Genomic DNA, 26574 nt, shown 5'->3' with positions numbered 1-26574 from the left:
TCACCAACTTGGCCGGCTCGGTAACAAACCGGCCACCCGGGCCGTTTCCTCCACTGAGCCGACCCAGTTAGGCCTTTGGCTCGGTCTGGCTTGGTCAAGTCGGAGCCGGCTCAACCGTTTTTTAAAAACATTGCAAGGTACATAGAGGGTTTTGTGCTCTTGATTAAATACTAGTTCCATACCCTCGTACGTGACAAAATCTGATGGAAACATTGCAATCCCCCTGTTGACCACTACTGGTCAACTACCCATGCAGTACACCCCCTTTTTTCTTTGCAAGAAAGGGGCAGCACCGGATCAGCGTGTCCGTGCCATCCAGCAGTCATCAGCAGCTTGATCAATCTAATTGTAAACCTAGTCTGCATGTATGAATTGTAAATAATCTAAGCAGATCAGAGTCATGTATGTAAAATTGCCTAAGTGGACCTAACTTTCTATGATAATCTATGTCCCGGAAGGTTTTTCGTCTCACCGATCCATGGATCGGCAGAGTTTCCCTTCAAACCTGACCCCAAAGCCGGGATGCATTTTGTCATTAGAACTTTAGGAGAATCCTAGTGTGTTAATCTGCTAGATTATAGTTGTGTCGCAGAACTGGGTGATTGATGAGGGTCTGTATTAAGTGGGTTTGTCCCCTTGAGATGTAAATTGTTAAAAGTCATCATGAAATGTGTCTTGAGGGTTGAAAATGTTTTAAATCCCCTCGTGAGTCCTAAGTCCTAGGTCCTAGGTGATGTTTCCAAAGGCTTAGTTCGATGATCCATTTAAAAAATGAAATAAAATAATAAATAATAAAAAATTTAAAAAATTTTAATAATAAAAAATTTAAAAATTTAATAAAAAATAATAATAAAAAAAAATTTTAAATTTTAAAATTTTAAAAATGATAATATTTGAAGTGAATAAATCGACGGATGAGCTCAAGAGATGTCTTGATCCTCATCAACGGTCGAGATCATTTCTACATGGATCATTCGAACTAGCCGTTGGGATCATTTCCTTTATATAGGGTCTTAGGTGGTCATTTCAGATTCATTCGATCTGTGAGTCAGATACTGAAGAAGCTCTCTTGTAAATCTGTTTCTGGTTAATAAAGGAAGACTTTGGGGTCCATATCTTGCTGGTGTTACTCTCTTGGAATGCTGTGAGATCATTTCATTTTCTGCATATGTTATTTTCAGCCATTAATAATAGCTTTTCGTAGAGTATTGTGAGCACATGTATCTTGTTCACTTGCTGGGGTTTGGGTGCTGTTAGGGTTTCTGAAGTAATGGCAGGTATCTCCATTACTGTTTGAGATCTAGCAGCATTTTTTGTTGACGGTTGTTTTGAGCTGTGCAGAAAACATTTTCTGAAGGAAATTTGTGGGCGTTCGGGGAAGTTCTCGGCTGAACCAGCCAACTCCCGCAAGCATTTTTTTTGCTGAGCCCAGTTGGATTTGATCCTGGGTCTATCATTCGGTTTATTTTTCTAAGTTTGCATGAGAGATTTTCTGAAGTTCTTCACAGTGACGATCTGAAATTTATGTTCTTTAAAATGTTTTCCGTGCTTACTGCTGAATCTGGCTGTTAAGGGGCCAAATCTGTACATTAGTTTTCTGATCTAGGGTTTCATATTTCAAGAGTTTGCTTTGTACAGTTTTCATTAGGGTTTTGTTTTCTTGTATAGGGTTTTCAAAAAACAATCTGTCAGAGCATAGCTGCAAATCAGTTTTCAAACGCTGTCAGCGTGGGTAATATACGTGGATCTGGTCAAGAGATTCAGTATCACAAATAACGCAGCCGTCAATCTCCAGTGCGGCCAGCATATGCATCCGTGTTAGATCCAAAACTCGCTGCCATCAAGGGATCACGTCCTGTTTGAGGCCATAAAGCATGCGTTGAAGTCTCCTGGGTAATTTCTTCATCACTACGAAAATAGTAGGGCAGGCTGAAGCGGCTCGGGCCCACGTTATGAATATATGACTGTAGCAGCTCGGAACTTTCAGTGCTTCAGGAAAATTTCAAACTGAATCGTATTTTCCCTCTGCCGTCACCTGTGCCCATTCAAGATTTCTTCACGCAGATCTCATTCACGCCGGCTCAGCTCAAATTTTCCTTACGGCTCACGTCCATGCATCCCACAGAAGATATTGAAAGGTGTATGCGTTGTTGGGTTACTGCCTCCGCTACAGCAATTACCATCGAATCGATTGAGGCAAGGAGTGCAGCGTAAATCCGTTGACTGCCTGTGGCATCAGAAACGTTAAAGCTCCTTCACCGATTGAACGCCTTTTCCGTCATTACCTGTGCGTGAACGATCCCGGCGTAAGTTTTCAGCATAAATCCTTTTCGGTGTTCTGTGCAGGTAATATCAGATGTCCGACGCTGAAATCGCAGTAAGGGCTTCAAACTGATTCTTTCCAGCCAGAAATCCGTCTGTCATCTTCACCATTGGACCAGCAATGCTTTAGTAAATTAGATAAATCGAATTTTTTTTGGGCTCGTGGTCTTGAATTGGTTTATCACCGTGGATCCGTCTGCAATCGATCCAACTATGACATATGAAAACGTCAGACGCAGTGTTTAACAGCCTTCGACGTGATTCATCATTTCGATTAGTCAACAAATCCGATCTAAAACGAAATCCTTCACTGCAAAGTTGCTCAGATTTGATCTCCGATCCAAACACGTTGCTCAGTTCCGGGTTAATGGTGCGGCTCAATCGAAATCGCCAGGGTTACAGTGGCGGCATCAAGTCACACGCGGTAACAGGTAAATCGAAATTTTTTGGGTTACGCCATTTTTAGGTTAGTTAGGAGAAGCGTATAGCTTTTGTTTTTTTTTTTATTGTTTAGTTCTGTGCGTAGATAGGTTTCGTAATTTTTTTTTTAGACTCAGTTTTAATGTAGTTTAACCTTTAGCATAGTTTAATTGTAGAATTAAGTCTTTTGTTAAGTTTTGGTTCATTTTTTGTTAGGTTTTTTTTAATTTTAGATTTTAGTTTAAATTAACATAGATTTTAATTTAATGTTTTAGATTTAGGCTTTGATTTATGTTTAGAATAGATTTTAAGTTTAGAATTTTATAATTTTAGATTTTTTAACATTTTCATTTTTATAATATAAAAAATCAAAAATAAATAAAAATAAAAAAAATAATAAAAAGAAAAAATAAAAAGAAAAATATAAAAAAGATTTTAGACTTAGTTTTATTTTTAATATAGTTTAGTTTTAGAGTAGATTTTAAATTTTAAATTTTTTTTTTAGATTTTAGATTTTCATTTTTATAATATAAAAAAAAAAAAAAAAAAAAAAAAAAAAAGATTTAAGAAACTTTGTGGAAAGTTATTTTGCCAGATTCAGTGGTTTTCACGATATATCTTTCATGTTGAGATCTGGAATCTTCAAGTCGGGATACGAATAGGATATCTGGTTAATGGTTTATAACTCGTGGTGGTTTGAAACATTCATCTTTTTAAATTTTCAGTTGCTGGATATCGTTTTCATCATTCTAAGAGTCATGTGATTTCGCTGATACCTTTTGATGACAAATGATTGCTGTTCACGGTTCATCTTTCTTATCATTTAACAAGTAATCATTGCAATAATAATCTCTTAAGGCACTGGTCTGCTCAATTAATCAAATCCATCGAGTGCTTTTCATATCGTGTCTCGTGTCTCCCAACCAACTGGTCGACAGTTGGTCTCATCATCTCACAGGGACTACCCCCCTTAGCCGCGGGAGACAGGCTTAAACGGAGGGATCGGGGATAAGAGTGACAGCCCCCGGTCTGAGCGTTGTCGTGTCAATCCGCGCGACAACACCCCCAAATCCTAAAATCTTGAAAAACTGTTAAGTTTGTTGGATTTTGAGTGAGATCTAAAATTCTACTTTCTCCATATGAAATCCAATGAAGTCAAAACCACTCTCAAACTTCCTGAGTCATTTCATGGTAATGTTAAAAATTTAAGTAAAAGAACGGAAAAGAAAGATAACGAATGTAACTTTTAAGAATTTAACATTGCCATGAATTGCATAGCAATACCACGACCAAGGCTTGAATACTAGGCTGCTCCACTCAATTTTATTCTTTTTGTTTCCTTAAAAAAATTGTGTTTGGAACATCTTTGGTTGAATTGTACAGAATTAGACGATTTGGTACAAAACCAGCTGGCTCAATGAAGAAAGTCCGGTTCGACACCAAATCAGCCATTTCCTGTTCTGTACCTCAAATCAGACTGGTTTGGCCCCCAAACTGGTCGGACTGGCTAATTCCATTGGGTTCGGTCTTGTTCCGATAACATTGGCTAGAATATGACATGCAATCTTAGGTTTTGTAGAACCGTCTCTCACACGATGGGCGCTTTGTTTGAACTGATAATGCCAATTATTTATTTTCTAAGAAGGATGGATTTCATGTCCCATCTCATAAAAAAGAGCTCCTCCCATTTCAACTTTTGGGAGTTATTACTTATGATGTTGTGTGGCAATGTTCATTACCAAATCCTTGGCTAGAGAATGTGACCAAATAATAGGAAGTTGAATACATAATGCTGTTGAGTGAAGATAAGAGAAATGAAAACTGTGGTACTTATGCATCTTTAGCACAACATCTTTAGATCTACTTATTGTCCCTACTTCCTCTCTTATCTCTTCTCTTGATGTCTAATTTTTATGCATATTGATATTTTGAATTTTCTTGTGTTCGCCACTTTTAGTTTCTTATTTGATTTTTGGTCCTAAAAGTAGATTGACACCATCTTGGTACATTTTATATTTTGGAAGACACTACTCGTGTAGCTAAACTATTAGCTCCCTAGTGTCTAGCATAGGTTTTTGCTCCTTTGAGAAAATACCTACATTCAGTATATCAGAAAAGCATTTGTTGTAATTCAAGTGTACCTATGGTTTCTTTGAAAGGAATGATTTGGTGTATTGGTATTGGTATTCAATTAATGTAGCCAACATGTTTCTAAACTTAGTATGTTAGTTTCATAGACATGCTATTGATGGATAAATGTTCATTGTCTTTCCTCTTTCTTTCTCAGATACGAGGTAAATTTGATAAACATTTTTGTCAACCCAAATTTAGAAACGGCTTTTAGTTTGCTTTTGTAACATAATACACATGCACATATAAAGTTGAATACCTTTGCTTTTTTCGTTTCCAGCTAAAGGTAGATAGTGAAGGCCCTTTGACACAGCATTCAATTGGTTATGCTCAACTTTTAGAGTCAGTTGCGAGGGCATTCTACAGGTTTGTTTCTTATATAAATTCCTCTTTTGACAGATGAATATGAGAGATGTCTTTTTCAATCTGATAAAGTACTACTTTCATTTAATTTTGTTATATGCTTAAGTTGATAGAAGTACCAATGTCCAATTTGAGAGAAGTTGTTAACATTTTTCTTGTATTTAGGAAGTGTACTTTTAGGATAGGTATTAGGACATAGAATTTGATGAAAAATAAATGTATTACTCACGTTGTAGAGACCATGTAGAATCTAGTAGTGCTGTAAAGGCTGGTTAGTAATGAAGACCTTATCATATCTGCCTTTTGCAAGCATTAATGCAGTTATGTTTCTCCAATGTTTTACTTTCTCTAGGACCTTGCAACAGCTATTATAGACCATGACTTTATAGTTTTGTTGTAATATTGTTTCAGTGCTCTACTTTTTGTATGATGAAAAGTTTTTCATGTTTCCACTGTGCTTTACTCTTTGGAATATGACTTTCTTATTTTGATTTTGTTCTGTAATCTCTTAAATATGCAAGGAAGTTCTATCCATTAGGCTCAGTAAGCATGTTCCTATTATTGTTGCCTTCACATGTGACAACGTTGTCTTAGTTTATGATTCAAGTTTCAGTTTAGTTTAACTTTCTCTATTTTCTATATATTGGAAACTAAATCAATTGTATTGGTCATATATGCACCATACATGATAATTCATAATCATATGATGTCACAAATTTTCTTTATTTATTCATTCTCGTGTCAGCTTTCCCAAAAATAAGTATCTCATTCATTGAAGGGCATCTTTGACAATGAGGAGATGTAGTCCTTTTGTCCTTCATCAATCTGATATTTTTTAGATGATGAATGGATATTATGGATATGAGGGTACGTTGGGCATGTATATGGTGTATCCAATACGAATCCCCAAAAGTGGTTATTCCTCTATGAATGACATGGTTACTAGCATGTGTGGTTATGTATACACAGATGGGTAATACAAAGGGAAATTCAAAAGTTGAAACAAAAATTTAAGGCTTGAACATCAAAATGTAAAATTCAAGAATCAAAAGAGCAGTAACTATTGTTCGGATAATACCAAGAGTCAAATAAATAGGATAATATTAAGAATGAAATAAACATGTTATCATGTAATGTGATGCTATATGTATGTATTGAATAATTCTAGAGATCTGTTATGTAGAGCCACGTCAGTGACCATTTGCATAAATAGGTATTTTGTTGATTTAAACATGGATCTACATTGATAAATCACCTTTCACAATGTTTTCTCTGATGAATAGCCAACATTGATATCAAATCCAAACAATCAAACACCTTTGGTTGGAGATTAAGATTCTTATTCCCTGATGAGAGGGAAAGTCAAGTGATCCCAAGGAGAGATAATTGCTTCAAAGAGAATGAAAGACAAGTTTGATTATTCCTATTTTTAGGGTTGAGTTAATATTCTAAAATTTTCAAAGTTGACACTTGTAAGTGTTACCCACCATTTTGCGGGTAATATCCCTATGAGAAATTTTTTCTACAAGATGGTCTTTAGTCGGCAGCCAACAGCCCCTTGTAGCCATCAACTAGCTCATTGTGCCATTTCTTTGCCACCTAAGCCAGCCATGTAGTCCCTCGCCCATCTGCCATGATCGTATGTTTGAAGGTGGGCCTCCCAAATCTAAAGGTATGCCTTGTCATTTTGAAATTGAGTTATGTAGTTTGCTTATCATGGACACTTCTGGGCATGGATTAATGGTGGGGGGGGGGGGGGGGGTTTAATGGAAAGAATGGGCTAGGTCTGTGCTTCTATCCCCTAGACTCCTTGTAGGAATTAAACATGGATTCTTGTCTTGTGTGATCTCTTTCACTGACCATTTGGTTTTAGGGATGGTATTTCACAGGAAACCCCGATTTTGGTTGCGTGGTCCTGCTCCCTTATCCACTTATTTTAACCTTTTTTTATTATCCCATTCATCATTTCTCCCACCTAGGTCCACATTCCTCCATGGGGTCCACATAGGGTCAGCTCGCCCCTTCCCCTTGCCCACACTTTGGGTCATCGCCTGGAATGAAGCCGAGATGTTGATGCAGCTGAAAAGAAAGTTAAAAGTATATATGGCCACATTCAACAAGAAAAGTACCACAAAATGCAAAAGATGGCCGAGACAAAAACATTTAGCACATGGGTAAAAGCCAATACATGAGCTCTACCCCATCATCATGGCCATCACCCTGGTTCCTACAGGTTTTACAAACCTCCTTCATCATATAGGAACCCATGATTGTCCCAATCCCTGATGGACGATGAACCGCCCCACCTTAAAAAGGGGATTCCACTACTATATCTTACACATCATGCTCTAACCCCTTGAGCCTCGAGCATTTAATCAAAGAAAATCATAAAAAAGCAAACTGCATATAAAGAAGGGTGGAAAAATCAAGGTCGGGGCACCTCATGTAGCATGATTGCTCCCTCCTACACATTATAAACCCAAGTGTGGGCTTCCCTCTTATTAGCTACCTTTGTACCCCAACATGTGACCTAGAGTTGCCCCCTCCCATCCCCTACTTCATTCACCTATCTGTCACATGCCACCACCTTTTGACAGATGTACCTTGACTATATCATCCCCTTTAGAGGTAAAAACCACCTAACTGGGTGCTTGGTGTTGATTTTTGGTAGCGTCGGATGTGCTCTAACTCTCAAAATATGCAGGGAGACTTAGACACATGCATTCTCCAATACCCAGAAATCGTTTTGGGAAATTCCACCTGGAGACAGTTTTATTAAAATAATTAATTATTTTTAATGGAACCCTAAGTATAAACTTAAGAAATTAAAATAATTAAAGGGTATTAATCTAACTGTGGGTGAAACTTTTAGAAGAAGACGAGGATCAAGCCAAAATGATTTAAGCCATTGATTAGAAGTTACTCTGGGTCATTGGTTGTCCAACAGAAAAATATAAGAGGAGGCTCAAGGGGCATTTCGAGAACAGATCGAGTAGAGTTCAAAAGATCGAATTTCTGAAGCAAAACATCTACCGGTGAGAAATTCGAAGTGAGCTTTTGCAATGAGGGGTAGGGATAGTTCTGGTTGGAGATTTCTCTTGATCTGAGAATACTCAACAGAGGAGGCAGAGAGAGATCCGGGAGAGGCAGCACAGAGCCAGAAGAGGTTGACACAGGGCCACGCAGAGGCAACACAGAGCCTTGAGGAGGTCTGAAAATTTGCTGAAGGAATTGATATCAAAGCCCAGAAGTCGGGGTGTGAGACTGGGTGGTGAAAATTGAAGTTCCTGGGAAGCAAATCGATCAGCAGAAGAGGTGACGTAGTCCCTAGAGGTTGTGATGTTGGACTGACATAGTGACTCTGCAAAGGCAACGCCAAGGCAGCCAGGGGTTGTTCATTCAATGGCTGGATTAGTCAGATCTCCAATGATAGGGTGAGGTAATCTCACTTATCTCTCTGTTAATGACATTCTCTGTATTGGATAGCCAAGAAGGCATCTAGAGATTGTATTTAGAAATTACTAGTGCATAATAATAAAACACTCAGAGCTGTTGCACCTGTTTTCCCACAATGAGTTTTTTCGAGGACATTTGTCCAAAATTAACTATGTAGATGTGTTGTATTTCTTTCTTGTTCAGTTTCTTATTTTCGCATTTTATTTAAATGGTGAAGGTTGCAGTGTATTAGTTTCGGTGTTTACTGTAGGAAACAGTAAATAATTTTGTTAAGTAATTAACAAATAAAAGAAACGTAATTAGTTGTTGTAGTAGGAATTTGGGCATCCAAATTTTCACATGGTATCAGAGCCGCAGGTGAAACAAGAGAACAGTGCCAGAAGAGCCCAACGCTGAAGGAGGGAGTTCAAAATTTCTGGAGAGGCAACAATTCGAATCCCGAGAGGGTTGCGCAATTCAGGCCAGAAGGGCTAGATTTTCGTGGTAAATCTCTTTCCGAGTGAGTTGACAGAGAGGTAGGCTTTCCAGATCGAAATCTGTCAGCGGCAGAGGGAGCAGTGCAATACTAGCTTCAGCAAAGAGGGTTTCCTGGTGTGACCTAGTTTTCTGCAGGCAGTTGCTGGACAAAAAGACATTAGAAGGAAGAAGAGACACTTGAGGGAATTTCTTCCTTAGAGAATTCCTAGCCAAGGAATTCGAATTCTCGTTTACTGAGCAGCGATAGGAGAGAGGTCATTCGACTTTTTTTTCGAGTGGTAGAGATGGCAACCAGTGGATTGAGAGATCAGGATCAGTTGGATGGTTCATCCAACTATGTGATCTGGAAGGCAAGGATGTCGTGCCTTCTGGATGAGCATTTTCTCAAGATCTACGTCAACAATGTGGTAGCTGAGCCCGTAGATCCAGATCCGCTCAAGAAGTACAAGGGAGAAATGGCGAAGACCAAGAGAATGATCCTCGATGGAGTGAAGGATCATATAGTCTGTCACATCGCTGGCAGAGACACTGCCAAGGAGATGTGGGATGCTTTGTCGACGCTATATCAGGGATCTTCCGAGCAGCAGAAGATGTACTTGGAGCAGAAGATGAGGTCTATGTAGATGTATAAGGGAGAACGCATTGATCAATTCCTTACTAAGCTTCAGGAGAACCGAGACGTGCTAGCATTTGTGGGGTCAACACCTCAAGGTTCTGAGATGGTAAGACTGGCCCTAAATTTAGTATCTGAGGAGTGGCAAGTTTTTGTCCAGAGCATCCTAGGCAGGGCGACTTTGCCAGACTGGGATGGAATGTGGGCAACTCTTAAGCAAGAGGAGCTGAGGAGAGACTTGGTCAAGTGTAAACTTGACGGAAGCAGCAGCAGTGGGTCAAAGCCCAAGGAGGAGGAAGAGAATGCAACCCTCGCATTCAAGGGGCAACAAGGGTAGCGGATGAAGAAGAAAGATGTTTCAAAGATCAAATGCTTCAGGTGTGGTGAATTTGGTCACTATGCAACACAATGTCCTCTAAGGAAGAAGGACAAGGATGAGAAGCATGATCCGAAAGTTGCAGCCGCGGAGATCGAGGAGGAGTTCGCCATGATAGCCCGGGCATCTCCAGGAAGGAGGTGGGGAGATTTAGAGTTGTAGTTCGAAAGGATTGCAGTTGGGTAAGAATCTTGAGGAGCCCACCTCTCGGATAAATCTCTTGCTACGGGAGCCCAAATCAGTAGTAGTAGGATGGACCGAATTAGTTGACGCAGAGGAGTGTCAGAGTGACAGTTGCAGTGGCTAGGAGCGCCAAAGACTGAGCAACGCAAAGCTAGAATTGGCAGTAGTGCAGTTGGCACAAAGCAAAAGTCAGTAGCAGCATAGAGGCTTGAAAGGGTTAGCATAGAGACTAGCAGTAGTCAGAACTCCAACAACGAGATGTGTCATACTAAACACCAGTTCAGTAATTTGGGATGCTTTTCCGTTGCTGATGTAGTAGCAACAACAATTGGAGAAGGTTGCAGTGCAGATGCAGTATTGGCAGTGGCAGTGCCAGCAGCAACATGGATGCAGAATTAAGAGGGAGTTGTAGTACGGATGTAGTGTTGACAGTGGCAGGGTCAACAACAGTACAGATGCAACATTTGTGCAGTAGTTGGTGGACAGGATGTTAGACATTAGCAGCACAGAAGGAGATGCTACAGAACAAAGTGATTGTTCAATAGGGTGCATTGCTAGAGCACATTCCTCGCTAAGAGGGAGTGTTGATTTCTGGTAGCATGGATGTGCTCTATGTAGGAATTTACAGGGTAAGTTCCTCAGAAAGAATACCAAAAGGACACCGCTCACAACCAGATCTCAAATCAATACACCAGTATTTTTGACGTGGTTAAAACCCTCAAAGTGCAAGGAGGGAAACAGTCCACGGCCTGTCCCAACGTGGGTACTACAGGCAATTTATTAATCAAAGAATGAAAATTTACATAAGCTTCTCTCATGCACGGATTACCCGAACAATGACCCTCCATGCGCTTTAAATACAACTCATGGACCAATCGGGTGTCAAGCCACGGATCAAGTGTCGGTAATACCGAGGTGAGAGTGAACCGTCGGATCACTACATATCGTGACCGTCGGATTGTAAGTTACAAAATGTACAACGGTAAAGAAACACACTTTACCTAACTCTAACCTAACTCTATACTAGACCAAGTTGAACTTAACTATATCCTATGTGTCGGAATATCCTAACATCCCCCCTTAAGAACAACTTGGGATAGGATTGAAGGATTTACAAATATGACACAATAGGAGAAGGAAGGAGGCACTAGAGCCTATCCCCCCTTAGTGACAACTTCCTGAACTCCAAGCATATATCGAAGTTTAGTGAACTTCGCCTCTGTGAGAGCCTTTGTGAAGATGTCTGCAACCTGATCATCTGTTGGACAATATTGCACTTCAAGAACATGGTCATGAATGAGCTTTCTGATGAAGTGCATGTGTAGTTCAATGTGTTTGCTGCGCTGATGCTGGACTGGATCTTTGCATAGCTGAATGGCACTTTGATTATCACACCAAAGTGTGGTTGGATGCTGCTGCTCAAAGCCAAACTCTGATAGGATCTGACGAAGCCACAAGGCTTCCTTACTAGCTTCCACGGCACCACGATACTCTGCTTCTGCTGACGAAAGAGAAATGGCAGCCTGTTTCTTACAAGCCCATGTAATAGGTCCTGAACCAAGAGTGAAGACATAACCGGCAGTAGACTTCCGATCATCAGGGTCACCAGCCCAATCAGAATCAGTGAAACCAACTAACAGAGGAGCTGCTTTGGCACTGTAATGAATCCCAAACTGTACTGTACCTCGAACATAACGAAGTATTCTTTTAGCTGCTTTCCAATGACTTTCACGGGGGTTTTGCATAAAACGAGCAACAAGGCCAACAGCAAAGGAAAGATCAGGACGAGTATGGGTTAAATACAAGAGTTTTCCGACAAGTTGACGGTATAAGGTAGCATCAACTTCAGGAGAAGTACAAGAGACTGAAAGTTTGACTCCAGACTGAAAGGGAGAAGGGGCTGGCTTACAGTCTTCCATGTGAAAATGACGAAGAATATCACAAGCATACTTGGACTGGGAAAGGAAAATACCCTCTTGGGATTGCAAGACTTGAAGACCGAGAAAATAGTGTAAGTGTCCTAAGTCTGTCATTTCAAATTTCTTTTTAAGGCTGGACTTCACATGGTTTATAAGGTTGGGATCACTACCAGTAAGAATAAGATCATCAACATAAAGAACAAGGATGATAAGAGAGTTGCCCACTTTCTTGGTGTAGACAGTATTGTCAGAATGACACCTAGAAAAGCCAGATTCTAAAAGAAAGCTATCCATTTTGGCATACCAAGCCCGAGGAGCTTGCTTGAGGCCATAAAGGGATTTCTTAAGTCGACAAACAAGGCTGGAGTCTGTTTGTATGAAGCCAATGGGTTGTTCCATATAGATTTCTTCCTGCAAGTCCCCATGCAAGAAGGCAGATTTAACATCCATCTGATGGACTTCCCATTTTAAAGAGGCAGCAAGGGAAAGAACAAGGCGGATAGAGTTCATTTTGGCAACAGGGGAGAAGGTTTCAGTGTAGTCAATGCCTTCAACCTGTGAAAAGCCCTTAGCAACGAGACGAGCTTTATGTTTATCAACTTTCCCATCTGGTCCATACTTGGTTCTGTAAACCCATTTACATCTAACAAGTTTGCGTCCCTTTGGTAGAGGAACAAGATCCCATGTATCATTTGTCATCAATGAATGATATTCTTCATTCATAGCTGCTTCCCAATGTGGATGGCCTGAAGCTTCTGCAAAAGTGTCAGGATCATGATTTACTGGAGCTTGAGCCAGTAAAGAAGAGGCTCTTTCAAACTGAGAACGTGTACGTCGCTGATCTGTAGGATCACCGGCAAGATCACCTGCTGCATCCCGAGTAGCACGGACCCATCTTGGAAGTTGAGGATCCTGAGAAGGTGGGGGAGGATTATCATCCTCGCTTTCATCATCTGAAGAAGAAATGTTTTCAAAAGTAGAAGAGATAGGAAGAGGTGGCACATCCGCCGGACTAGGCTCGCAGGCCGATTTATTTTCATCAAATTTTACATCTCTTCTAATGATAACATTTTTGGACTTAAATGGAATAAGTCTATAACCTTTTACATCTTCAGAATATCCAACAAAAGTACATTTCTCACTCTTAGGTTCTAAAGCTTTATGCTTTTCATCTGGAATATGGGCCCATGCTTCACTTCCAAACACACGAAAGTGACTTACATCTGGTTTAATGGAACTCCAAGCTTCTTCTGGAGTGATATTCTCTAGAACCTTAGTAGGAGTGCGATTGATTATATAATTTGCACAATTAATTGCTTCGGCCCAAAAACTAAGACTGAGTCCTTTAGATTGCAGCATACAATTAGCCATTTCCTTTAAGGTGCGATTTTTCCTTTCAGCTACACCATTTTGTTGTGGAGTGTATGGAACAGTATGTTGCATTTGAATTCCATTTTCGGTGCAAAAGTTGATGAATGTGTTTTTAACATATTCTCCACCATTATCAGTTCTTAGCTTAAGAATTTGATGTCCAGATTGTTTTTCAACAAAGGCTTTGAAGGCCAAAAAAGTGTTAAATACTTCGCTCTTGAGTTTTAAGAAGTATACCCAAGTGCGTCTGGAGAAATCATCAATGAAAGTTAAGAAGTACTTGCAGCCAGAGAATGAAGCAACAGGAAGAGGACCACATAAATCACTGTGCACAAGCTGTAAAGGGGCTGAGGCGTGCCAAGAGGCACGTTTGTCAAAACTGTCCCGATGATGTTTTCCGAGTACACATCCGGAACAAACACCATCTCTGCAAGATACCATAGGAAGACCTGTCACCATATTTTCTTTACATAGATGCTGAAGGGAGCGATAGTTTAAGTGACCAAATCGCTCATGCCAAAGTTTGCTCACTTCATCATTATGAGCAACAAATACTGAGGGAAGATTTGATGACCCAAAGTTGTGAAACTTATACAACCTTTTGGAATCATCAGCAAGACCAGTAGCTAGAATCTGTTTAGGATCTTTTAGATCCTTGATTACAACATCATGAGGTGAAAATTCAACAATTTTACCTTCACCTGAATGAGTTATCTGATAGACAGATAGAAGGTTGCAGGATAAGGTTGGAACACATAATACATCATTAAACTGACCATTGTCTAGATGAACAGTTCCAGTCCCTACAACATTAAGAGATCTATCATCACCAATATATATATTTTTGGTGTTACAATCATTTAAAGAAGAAAACATGGCTTGGTTTTTGGCCATGTGACAAGAGGCTCCAGAATCAATGAGCCACTCATGAGAATGAGAAGAAGAAGAAGATACATTTAATGCATAACCAGACTGAGATGATTGACAATGACATGCAGAAAGTGCCATTCCGGAAGTTGAAGTTGAAGTAGGCTCCACATGGATGTTATGTTTCTTCATTGCGGCTTCCAAGGCTTCCATCTTCTTAAAGCATTTAGATTCTAAGTGGCCATCTCGATTACAAAAGTTACAATGTCTATCAGTCTTCTTCCATTTGTTTTTATTGGTCTTATCATTTTGCTGAAATGATCTTTCATTTTGAGGCTGAGATGGTTTAGGACCATTCTTTTGAGGATATGACTTCTTAGGATTCTTTGAATTTGGTTGCTGCTGGGCGGCTAACGCTTTCGTGGAAGAGTTTCCAAGATTAAGAAGACCAAGGTGTAAGAGTTTTTCTTGTTCTCTTATTAAGGAATCACAAAAGGAGTCAAAGGAAGGGGCCTTGTAGTCTTGTCCTTGACAAATGAAAGCTTCCCTTGTAGAATGGAAAGTGGAAACAAATACAGAGTAGGCTGGTCCCAACTTAGTAAGGATGGAATAAATAAGGTTACCATCTTCTTTCTTAACTTTAACACCTTCCAAGAGATATCTAAGGGTCTTGAATTTGGACAAGAAATCTTCAATGCAAGAAAAATTATTAGGATCCAAAGTAAGCAACTCATTTTCAAGTTGATGGGCTCTAATTTCATTTTTAATCCCAAAAACTTTAGCAAGTTTTTCTAATGCTTCATGAGGAGTCTCAAGTTCTGCAATGTGGAATCTAAGATCAGGAGAAATAGACATCCCTATCAAACCACGTGCTTGATCTTGTCTATTTTCCCATTTTGCCGCCTTGTCTTCATCTTTTGGTTTCTTCTCTTGGTCTGTGGCTATTCTGAAGAGACCTTTACTTCTAAGTAAATCTTCCATGTAGGCTACCCATTGGAAGTAGTTAGTGCTGTCAAGAATGACTTGGCATGGACTTTCCATTTTTTAAAAAACTGAAGCTGAAGATGCTGAAAGTAAGTGTTCCAATGGATAGATCTCGAAAAAATAGGCGGTTTTAAAAAAAACGGCTCTGAAAAAGGCTTCCGGATGAAGAAGTTATGGCTTTTTGAAAAAAAAATTGTTGACGTTGCCGGCAAAGTGCGCGAATGTGCGGGAATGAAAAAAATCCGCCCCCACAAAATGGAGACTTGAACCCAAGACCTCTACTCTCTTAAAATAGCTTTGAACCAATTGATCTATACAAAAAATTTGAGAGAGAGAGAGAGAGAGAGGGGGGGGGCCTTGGTTTGCGTGCTTGCCTTGAGAAAGCTCTTTTTCCCTACAAAACACAAAACACAAAACCCAACACGAATATGCAAAGAAAAACGAACCTTGCGGCTCGAAGTTAGCTTTAGCCAAAAAACTAGAAATTTAAAAAAAAATCTCAAAGTTAGCTTTAGCCGAAAAACTAAATATTTTTCTCAATGTTTCTGATTTTCCGAGATCACACTAAGGTGCAGGGAAAAGAGCATACGCATGAGAAAAATCCTTCCTTTCTGTTTCTGATTTGCCCAGATCGCACAGAGTCGCAGGGCAAAGAGCATACGCAGAAATGAAAGGTATAGATCCGGTTAAAAAAAAGGCTAAATAAACTGAGACCGAAATAAGCAGAGAGAAAATAACAGTAAACTGCAAAAAACACTGTATACCTCCCGATCTGAAAAATGACGCAGCTAGGGCTACCGGAAACCTTTTCGCGTGAAACGAAAGGGGTTCCTCACTGGAACAGATGCTCCGAACGCAACAGAGCAGTCCTCTCGGCCCGAAAGCAGTCAGAAACAGCAGATCTAGGAAACGACAGCCGCATGCAGTTCTACCGGCTTCAGATTTGGATCACCAACGGACGCGGCCCTCAAATAGCTCTGATACCATGTAGGAATTTACAGGGTAAGTTCCTCAGAAAGAATACCAAAAGGACACCGCTCACAACCAGATCTCAAATCAATACACCAGTATTTTTGACGTGGTTAAAACCCTCAAAGTGCAAGGAGGGAAACAGTCCACGGCCTGTCCCAACGTGGGTACTACAGGCAATTTATTAATCAAAGAATGAAAATTTACATAAGCTTCTCTCATGCACGGATTACCCGAACAATGACCCTCCATGCGCTTTAAATAGAACTCATGGACCAATCGGGTGTCAAGCCACGGATCAAGTGTCGGTAATACTGAGGTGAGAGTGAACCGTCGGATCACTACATATCGTGACCGTCGGATTGTAAGTTACAAAATGTACAACGGTAAAGAAACACACTTTACCTAACTCTAACCTAACTCTATACTAGACCAAGTTGAACTTAACTATATCCTATGTGTCGGAATATCCTAACACTCTAAGTCTCAAAATTTGGAGGGAGGCTTAAATGCATGCATTCTCCAATACCCATAAATCGTTTTGGGAAATTCCACCTGGAGACATTTTTATTAAAATAATTAATTATTTTTAATGGGACCCTAAGTCTAAACTAAGGAAATTAAAATATTTAAAGGGTATTAATCTAATTATGGGTGAAACTTCTAGAAGAAGATGAGGATCAAGCCAAAATGATCTAAGCCATTAATTAGAAGTTAATTTGGGCCGTTTGTTGTCCAACAAAAAGATATAAGAAGAGGCATGAGGGGCACTTGGAGAACAAATCGAGTAAAGTTCAGAAGATCGAATTTCTGAAGTAGAGTAGCTGTCGGTGAGAAATTTGAAGTGAGCTTTTGCAGTGAGGGGCAGAGATAGTTCCGGTTGGAGATTTACCTGATCCAGGAATACTCAGCAGAGGAGGTAGAGAGAGATCCGGGAGAGGCAACACAGAGCCAGAAGAGGTTGATGTAGGGCCAAGCAGAGGCAGTGCATTGCCAGAAGAGGCTGACAAAGGGCCACGCAGAGGCAGTGCAGAGCTGTGAGGAGGGTCGAAAATTTGCTGAAGGAATCGATTTCAAAGGCCAGAAGCCAGTGTGTGAGATCGGGAGGTGAAAATAGAGGTTCCTAGGCAGAAAATCGATCAGTAGAAGGGGTGATGCAGTCCCTAGAGGTTGTGATGTTGGGCTGACGCAGTGACTGAACAGAGGCAACCAGGGGCTGTTCATTTAGTGGTTGGATCAGTCAAATCTCCAGTGATAGTGTGAGGTAATCTTACTTATCTATCTGTCAGTGATATTCTCTATACTAGATAGCCAAGAAGGCATCCAGAGATTATATTTAGAAATTACTAGTGCATAATAATAAAACCCTCAGAGCTGCTGCACCGATTTTCCCACACTAGGTTTTTCCAGGGACATTTGTCCAAAAATAATTGTGTAGATGTGTTGTATTTCTTTCTTGTTCAGTTTCTTGTTTCCACATTTTATTTAAATGGTGAAGGCTGCGGTGTATTAGTTTTGGTGTTTACTGTAGGAAACAGTAAATAATTTTGTTCAGTAATTAACAAATACAAGAAATGTAATCAATTGCTGCAGTAGGAATTTCAGCATCCAAATTTTCACACTTGGTTAACCCATTTGCAGTTTATGAGACATTGGTAAATCTCCAAGCCCATTATGGAAGGGTAGGCCATTATCAAGTCCCCACCTGTGGTCCATGATTAGGTAAGCTCATTTACTCGATTTCTCTAATGACTTGTTGTACTGGAAAGCTAGGGGACGCATTGGATCTTATGCAGGATTGCAGATGGTTTCCATTTGGGGTTTGGTCTCCCTATACGGGGTCCTAATTGTCCAGAAGGATACAGTGGCACATGTAGGGTGAGCATTGAGAGCCATTGGCCTCCACAACAACAGAGTACACTCCATGGATCCCCACACCCACTCAAAGATTGCTCGTGGTTCACCTATTGGATGAGGAGGATGCACTTGATCCATCATGCCCAACTGACCCTAGATCTACACCATACACTTGGAAGATGATCCAGAACTTCAACAATGATGTGGCATCAGCTACACCATTATCCTAGCCCTTGAGGGCAACCTACAGACATCTTTGATTTGTTTGGAGACCCATGAGGACACTTGTGTGCCCTTAGATGTCATTCAGAGCACCACAGGTTATCAAAAAGGGGCCACCCCCTTGTCCATTGCTTTTGAGGGTCCTTCCCTTCATTGTGGCACCCATGGACCTCATTAGGCCTCTTAGAGGGCCATACAACATGCATAGATTATTATTTGACCTCTTGAGAGGCTTATCTTTTCATTCATGAGCTAGTTTGGTGGGTTGGTCACCAAAAGTTGTATTATTATTGTTGAAAAGTGTAACTAGGTTCAGTCTTCATAATGACATGTAATTGTGATTTTTGAAAAGAAGATAAATAAAATTATTTTGTAATTCTTGCTTCATGGGTTTCATGAGCAAGAGATTTTATTTTTTAGATGGCTCCCATTGAGAGGGTTAGGATTTGTCATTAAAGTCAAAATAGTCAATGTCATGTATGGAGAGCCCTTCTTGGGCATGTTACAATTGTATACTAGTCTATAAGATTGTCAAATAGCCCTCTAAGACAAGCACTTGTTTCTCCTCTGCAAGTCGACTTAAAGATGAAGTAACAAACTCATGTCGGGTAACGTATTTGAAGACACATTGGTTCGAGATCACAGGTCGGCTTATTTATATGGATCAACAACTATATATACACGATTGGGGTCTTCACATTTCCATAGTGAAGAAGATCAGATATCTCTGAGATTTTTGGATAACAATTAAAGTGAGAAGTTTAGACTAATCACGGTCAAGATAAGTTCGTACCTCTCTGTATTTGTGTGGATAGTTACAATCAAAAGAATTCGGATATCATTACAATCAAGCCACAGTTCGGTAAAGGAGACCATAGATTCGATGTTATATCACAGTGAGCTATTTTTAATGCAATCATAGTGAGCAAGATTTAGTATCACCACAAGAAGGAACCACTATTTCAGTATCATAGTTTTGGTATCATCTCAATGAAAAGGATCTGAGTGACATCACAAAGGTAAGGTCCTAGTAAGAAGGTCTCATAGTAAAGGAGATCTCGGTGTAAAGACAATGATACAATCTCAGTAATGAGAATGTCTCGATGCTAAGAAGGTTGAAGAGGAAGAGGATTCAAGAAGAAGGATGACTATCAAGAGAACTTGTGTCTTGGTCTTGGAGTGCCATCTAGGTCAAGGGTCTTGGTCTTGGTATTCGTCAATTGGAATCTCTATAAGAAGAATTTGTGTGGGTTTTCCTCTCAAAGAGTGAGAGGTTTTGGCCCTGGCTTATAACCTACATTTTGTGTCTCTTGTCTATTTATGTTCATGCATTGGTAGTTGTTTGATGACGAAGAATACTAATAACTGAAGTAAAGAAGATCCTAATCAAAATTGTAAAAAGCAGTTACTAATTAAGAGAAATCACCTACCACTGTTGATGCCCTAGATTTCTCAACATGGTATCAGAGCTAAGGTGATAGTTAAGGAAGGGCATCTAATCAAAGAGACAAGGATTGAGTTTCAAGAATGGCATCAAAGCAAGTTGAAGGATATCAAAGCAAAAGTTCAAATATCTACATTGAAGAATCAATCCCTAGATCAAAGAAAAAAAGTTTACTTCAAAGAAGTCTTGGGATCATCAATGAAATCAAGGCAACTAGAAGTCTACACCAAGAAAAGTGTTGGATCCTCTAGTCATCATCAAAAGGCCACAAGGACCCCTCATCAAGTTTAAGAGATCTACATTGCAAGGTAGCCCAAAGTATAGGCATCCAAAAGAAGCACTTTAAGAACATAGCTCACATCATCTTAAAGAAAATTGAAACCCTAAGAAGCATTCTTGGGATCCAATCTCAATCAACTTGAAGTTGAAGGTTGTTCATCCATAAAAGGCTAAATCGAAAGGCGTTGTCATAAAAAGGGCAATCTTCTCTTTATTGAAGCAAGGATTTCATTTGGAAGAAGATCATCCAAAAGAAGGTAGTCTCCCCTCGTTGAAGCAAGGACCTCCTTATCCTTAAAAAGGATCATCCGAGAAGCATCAAGTCATCTTCATCGATCATCATCAACAAATAAATCAAGTTGAAGATTTTATCTTCACTTAACAAGTAAGTATCTTTATTCTATAATCTAAATCTGGTAAAATGACTTCGTTCTGCAAGGAGATCTATAAGCTAGTTGGGTCATCGAACTTCTTTGCATGGAAAGGGAGGATAGACATAGTCCTGAAAGAAAGTAAAGTCATTTCAATGGAAAAGTTTCCAAACCATCCAAATGTCAAGCATTAACTGAATACATGGAAAGGGATCAAAGGTCTCAAGGGATTCTTATGAAATCAATCAAAGTTCCCCTCATCCATGTATAGCAGGATTGGAGACATTAAAGAGATATATGATAAATTGGTAGAACTATTCTTTGAAGATGCGATAAAGAAGGTCATATCACTTAGATCTTAACTACACAAGATCTTAATTGTTCTAAATACACACTAATAAACAAGGTAACAAATGTGTATGAGGATAAGAAGGTTGTCCATTTCAACAACTTGTGGTTTCTATGCAAGTAGAAGAAGACAGGTTGAAGGCAAAAAGGATTCAGACATTTGTCGAAAGGAAAAGAAGAACATAGCTAAGATTCAATGCTATGAGCGTTACAAAAAATATTGTCCTAAGCTTAAGAAGGGCAATAACGCGGAAGATAGAGAAGAAGTCCATTTCACCAAAGAAGTGGAGGAAGCAAAAAGAAGGAAGTCCAAGAAAGAAGAAAAGCATTAGAAGTAAGAGCTCGTGGCATCACCATAGGAAACATGAAGGATGCCTGGAACAAAATCTATGGTAGTCAACTATGAAGGATATAGCTCTTGGGATCTTCATTCAAAACTTAAGAAAAGGAAGAAGTCATCCAAGACAAGGCTAATCATACATCAAAAGGGTAACATCTGCTGGATAAGGATATGCAAGATCCTCAAGATTCTTTGATGTAATCTTCATTAGAAGTTTCACCAATCTAGAGAGGAAGCAAGTGTTGGGATGATGGTATGATGACATAAGATGAAGCAAATCAAGGGGTTGAAGCTCTTTGCAATCAATGAAGTTGCTGAAAGAAGCCTCGATGACCTAAAGGTAAATAAGGTATGTATGCCTGTATTTGATATTATAAAGTCATGTTGTATGGTTGCAGGTAACATGGATCACTGCTCTATCTTGAGAAGCATGATCAAAGGAAATGAATCTCCTCCTATGAAAGGATGCCGGAAGGCATGGGTTACACTAGATGAAATCAACATAATATGTCCTCATATGTAAATGAAGTGGTTAACAGTAATTAGAGGAACTTTGATTGAAAGTTCTTGGTAATGAAATATGTGAAGAAAGAAAGGAAGAGATCATAGAATATGCAACCATGGAAGAAGGAATTCAACATCCCAGACCAAGAAGATTTGACTAGGAGATCTCTCGGAAATATATGAAGACTCCGATGAAAGACTGAAAAAATGGAGACCGTTGACAATGGATATGTTTGGGAGATATGTCAACATGTATGCAGGATGTTGATGCAAACTGGAAGATGTCATGATGAAAGACCATCACAAAGGTAATTTTGATTTAAGTGTTCATTTCTTATTTTTGAGCAAATATCTGGATGGGCTTATGTAGGACTGCCAAAGGAAGAACTGTGGATGTCTTCTTAGAGGACCATGTAGAAGGATGTAAGATCCTTCTGAAGAAAATGGTATGAAGAAGTCATCGTGACATGAAGCAAGGCAAAGTGTAGAATGATGAATCACTTTTTGATGAAGGGAATGATGACATGACTAACTCATGAATGAAAGCGATGAATGGTTTGTGCCCTATGAAGAAGTCCCAAAAGATGAAGACTCCAAGACAAAGAAATTCATGACATCAAAGGAATGAGTTCTTCAAGCAGCTGGTTGTGAAGAGTTGTTGTAGATCCCTAATTAAGAGGGAGCCTGGAAACAAGTTTCTTACTTGGAAGAAACTTGGAAATTCCTAAGCCAAGAGGGAGCTTAGGTACATTCCTTTATTGGAATTGATATGTCCTACCTAATTGAGACAGAGAGATAGACATATCATTCTAGTCTTCACTTGGGAAGACAAAATGAGAGGATTGGGTAATCATTTGGCATTCGATACTCTCTGAGGATGAGATAGGGCAACCAAGATTAGAGGAGTCGTGGAGGACCGATATTCTTTGAGGATTAGGAAATCTAAGATAAGAATAGTCCTGATGGAACACACCCTGAGAACTAGGGTGGGGTATGTTCTGAGAGAGACAATGATGAGAGTGTCTATAAATCAATGGTCTCGCCAACATTGAACTCAAATCTTGTGGAGAGATAGAGCTCTTAGTCAAGGCCTTGCTATGTAACAATGCTAGTTGATATGATGCTATATAAATGGGTTACCAATCCGACTCTTCTTATGAGAAATTATTCAGATTGAGAATGACCAAGTACCATTATGAATACCTCCCTAGTTAAGAGGGAGTGTTGAAAAGTGTAACTAGGTTCGGTCTTCATAATGACATGTAATTGTGATTTTTGAAAAGAAGAAAAATAAAATTATTTTGTAATGCTTCCTTCATGGGTTTCATGAGCAATAGATTTTTTTTTTTAGATGGCTCCCATTGAGAGCCTTAGGATTTGTCATTAAAGTCAAAAGAGTCAATGTCATGTATGGAGAGCCCTTCTTGGGCATGTTACAAATGTATACTAGTCTATAAGATTGTCAAATAGCCCTCCAAGACAAGCACTTGTTTCTCCTCTGCAAGTCGGCTTCAAGATGAAGTAACAAACTCATGCCAGGTAACCTATTTGAAGACACATCAGTTCGAGATCATAGGTCGGCTTATTTATATGGATCAACAACTATATATACATGGTTGGGGTCTTTGCATTTCCACAGTAAAGAAGCTCAGATATCTCTGAGATTTTCGGTAACAATTAAAGTGAGAAGTTCAGATGGAACTCGGATAGATGAGGAAGGGACAACGAGTTTTTGTTAGGACTAATCACAGTCAAGATAAGTTCGGACCTCTTTGTATTTGGGTGGATAGTTACAGTCAAAAGAATTGGGATATCATTACAGTCAAGCCACAATTTGGTAATGGAGACCATAGATTCGATGTTATATCACAGTGAGCTAGTTTCAGTGCTATCATAGTGAGCAAGATTCAAGATCATCACAAGAAGGAATCTCTATTTCGGTAACATAGTTTTGGTGTCATCTCAATGAAAAGGATCTCAGTGACATCACAGAAGTAAGGTCTCAGTAAGGAGGTCTCACAGTAAAGGAGATCTCAATGTAAAGACAGTGATATGATCTCAGTAATGAGAATGTCTCGATGCTAAGAAGGTCGAAGAGGAAGAGGAGTCAAGAAGAAGGATGACTGTCAAGAGAACTTGCGTCTTGATCTTGGAGTGGCATCTAGGTCAAGGGTCTTGGTCTTGGTATTCGTCAATTGGAATCTCTATAAGAAGAATTTGTGCGGGTTTTCCTCTCAGAGTGAGAGGTTTGGCCTTGGCTTACAGCCTACATTCTATGTCTCTTGTCTATTTATGTTCATGCATTGGTAGCTGTTTGATGAAGAAGAATACTAATAACTCAAGTAAAGAAGATCCTAATCAAAATTGTAAAAAGTACTCACAAGCAATTACTAATTAAGAGAAATCACCTAACACTATTGATGCCCTAGATTTCTGAACAATTACCACATTATTTTATTTTTGGGGCTTATGTAGGCCAAGGAGGCTAATTCAAACTTCTTAGATGTGTACAAATACAAGTGAAGTGAGATCATTTTTGATCATCACTTTGGATTGGATCTCTCTCTTCTTTAGAGAATTTCACACTTTTCGCTGTCGGATGAATTAGAGCATTTATGGATGAATTTTGATGTATGGTTATTGGTTTATCTTCTCTTGGAGCTTCTTTATTGTCATTTGTGAATGGTTGGATATACTCTATTGCATGTAAGTACGAAATTTTGATGTTATTCTTGTTACTTTTGTCATATATGTTGGATGGGATTTTCGTTGTGTTAAGGCTAATTGTTGCATGTAAATAATTGCTTAATATTGCGGGATTGTCTCTATTATAACGTTCTCTCTATGTATTGGCCCATGTAGTATGAGCGAAATCTCCTAGAGGTAAAATTTTTCTTTGATAAGCCATTCCTCTTGTGCATTTGAAGTATAAACGCTCCAAGATTGCTTTCACTTGACCCAGAGGGTTTGTGAAGTAATTTTGAGGCCTCCTTGACTGGAACCAATAAATCTTACACATAATCAACATCGGCTCCATTCTCCCAAGTAATAAGGCACTGATCTACCAAGGGTGGTCACCAAAACTCCTATTATTTCACCTTCTCCCAAGTCCAGTGACATTGGGGTGCCTAGGGAATCAATTTCCCACCAAAATAGCCACTAAAAAAAATTGATCTCATAGGATCTCCTGCGCTGGCCTTTCTTCTAGCCCTCCTCCAACTTTGAAGATATTCCGACGGTGGAGTTGGGAGAAAAGCCAAGCCCTAGCTTCAAGACCAAAACTTGCCTTGCCATCCCCAAGGCTAGCACTTCCCAGGTTCAAAGCAACCTCATTAAGTGAAATACTTTCTTTGATCCTTCCCACCTTATCTAGGGTAAGAAAATCATTAGTTATTTCATACTTTCCTCATACCCTAGACCAGGTCCACGTGGCCTCGTGTGGTCCCGCTCCTTCAAAGGACCATTCTTTAGGAACCATCTGCGATACCAACTTTAAGAAGGATTTATGGTGCGGGAAACTCCTTTCAAAGGCTATTATCATACACCTAACCCCAAAAATCCTTTCCCTAGAAGCACATAGTACCTTCCTTAGAAAGCAAGCAAGCTCCATCAAAAGCTTCTTGGAAAGGGTCTGGGTCACTCATATCCATTGACTTATTATTCATTGGTGATTCCATACATATCAGGTCTCCTACCATCGGTGAAAGTTCATAAATAGAAGGGAGCCTTTGCTGAGGTGACAATGGGCTAAGACTCCATTTGTTGCCCTTGGCCTAGCATTTGCCCTTTAAGGATTCCCCTTGGGTCCCCTGCTAGTTTGAGCGGTAACATTCTGGCACCGCTGCCGGGGACACGAGACGTGTGTTTTGTTTCTTGTAAAACATATTGACGTATCATTATTGGCAACTATGCTTGAAGAAAGAAGCCCTAGTTCTTCATTGAACTTTAAAGTTAATGCTTGTAGCGTGAAGCAAGCTTCTATTAGGGCACTTTAATTCACCTTGGCGACTCCATTATAATCTTAATATGCAAAATCATAGAAAATGGAGATTTCTCACAGTCCTATATTTGAAAAACTCAATAATCAAGAGATTCAAGAGTTGCAAAAGAAAGTTGTGGAATATATAGAAACTTTTCAAAATATGTTGGAAAGCATGGATATGGAACACATGCTCAGGTTTTATAGGTTGCAAAAAGTACAACTCGACATAGTAAGGTGTTCTTATGAAGAGGATCCTAGTCGTCTCCTTGACCTTGCTCATGTAACTTGTGCTGTGAATATTCTGGGCAACCTCATCAATAACAAGGTGAAAGGGAATTCCTCCTCTCAGGATGACGAAGAATTGGATCCCACTAGCCTCCAAGTCACGCAAGAAAGAATGGATGAATATAGTAGGTCATGCAAGGAGGTAGTAAGGGAATATAATTCTAATGAGGTTTCTCCTTCTTATATGATGAAGAAGTAAAGCTTCATAAGATGAAATGTGAATATAAAGGGAACCCTACTAATGCTCTCCTCTTAGAAGCATACTACCAGAATCATGTAACAAATACCTTAGCCATTATTCTTCAAGAAAAGAGAGAAGAAGGGAGGTCCCACTGGTCAACCAACCAAGATGAAGATGACCTTGAGGACCTTGGTGATGAGCAGGAAGATGAGTCCTCGTTTGGCGTGCAAGACGAGTAGGATGATTTTGAGAGCACATGGGTTGAGGACAATGAAGTCATGGAAAGTAAGGCCAAGGCCCGAGACTGACCT

General features: G+C 39.6%; 1 protein-coding gene across 5 annotated transcripts in view; it reads left to right on the top strand.

Annotated features, from left to right (window-relative positions):
* The window catches only part of LOC149201659 (transportin MOS14-like), a 458994-nt gene that overhangs the window by 326355 nt on the left and 106065 nt on the right, over positions 1-26574 (top strand). For all 5 annotated transcript variants that reach the window (XR_016253876.1, XR_016253875.1, XM_089402969.1 and 2 more), the window contains one exon: positions 5153-5238. Coding sequence is in view for 3 of the 5 variants with exons in the window: in XM_089402969.1 (XP_089259095.1) it covers positions 5153-5238 (86 nt within the window). In the remaining 2 variants the exon portion in view is untranslated. The remainder of the gene's footprint in view (positions 1-5152; positions 5239-26574) is intronic.

The sequence above is a fragment of the Pinus tabuliformis genome, chromosome 2_1 (assembly GCF_031772625.1).
Source record: "Pinus tabuliformis cultivar Carrire ecotype Pingquan chromosome 2_1, CPIR1, whole genome shotgun sequence".
NCBI lineage: Eukaryota > Viridiplantae > Streptophyta > Pinopsida > Pinales > Pinaceae > Pinus > Pinus tabuliformis.
This window is presented reverse-complemented; position numbering and strand designations above follow the sequence as displayed.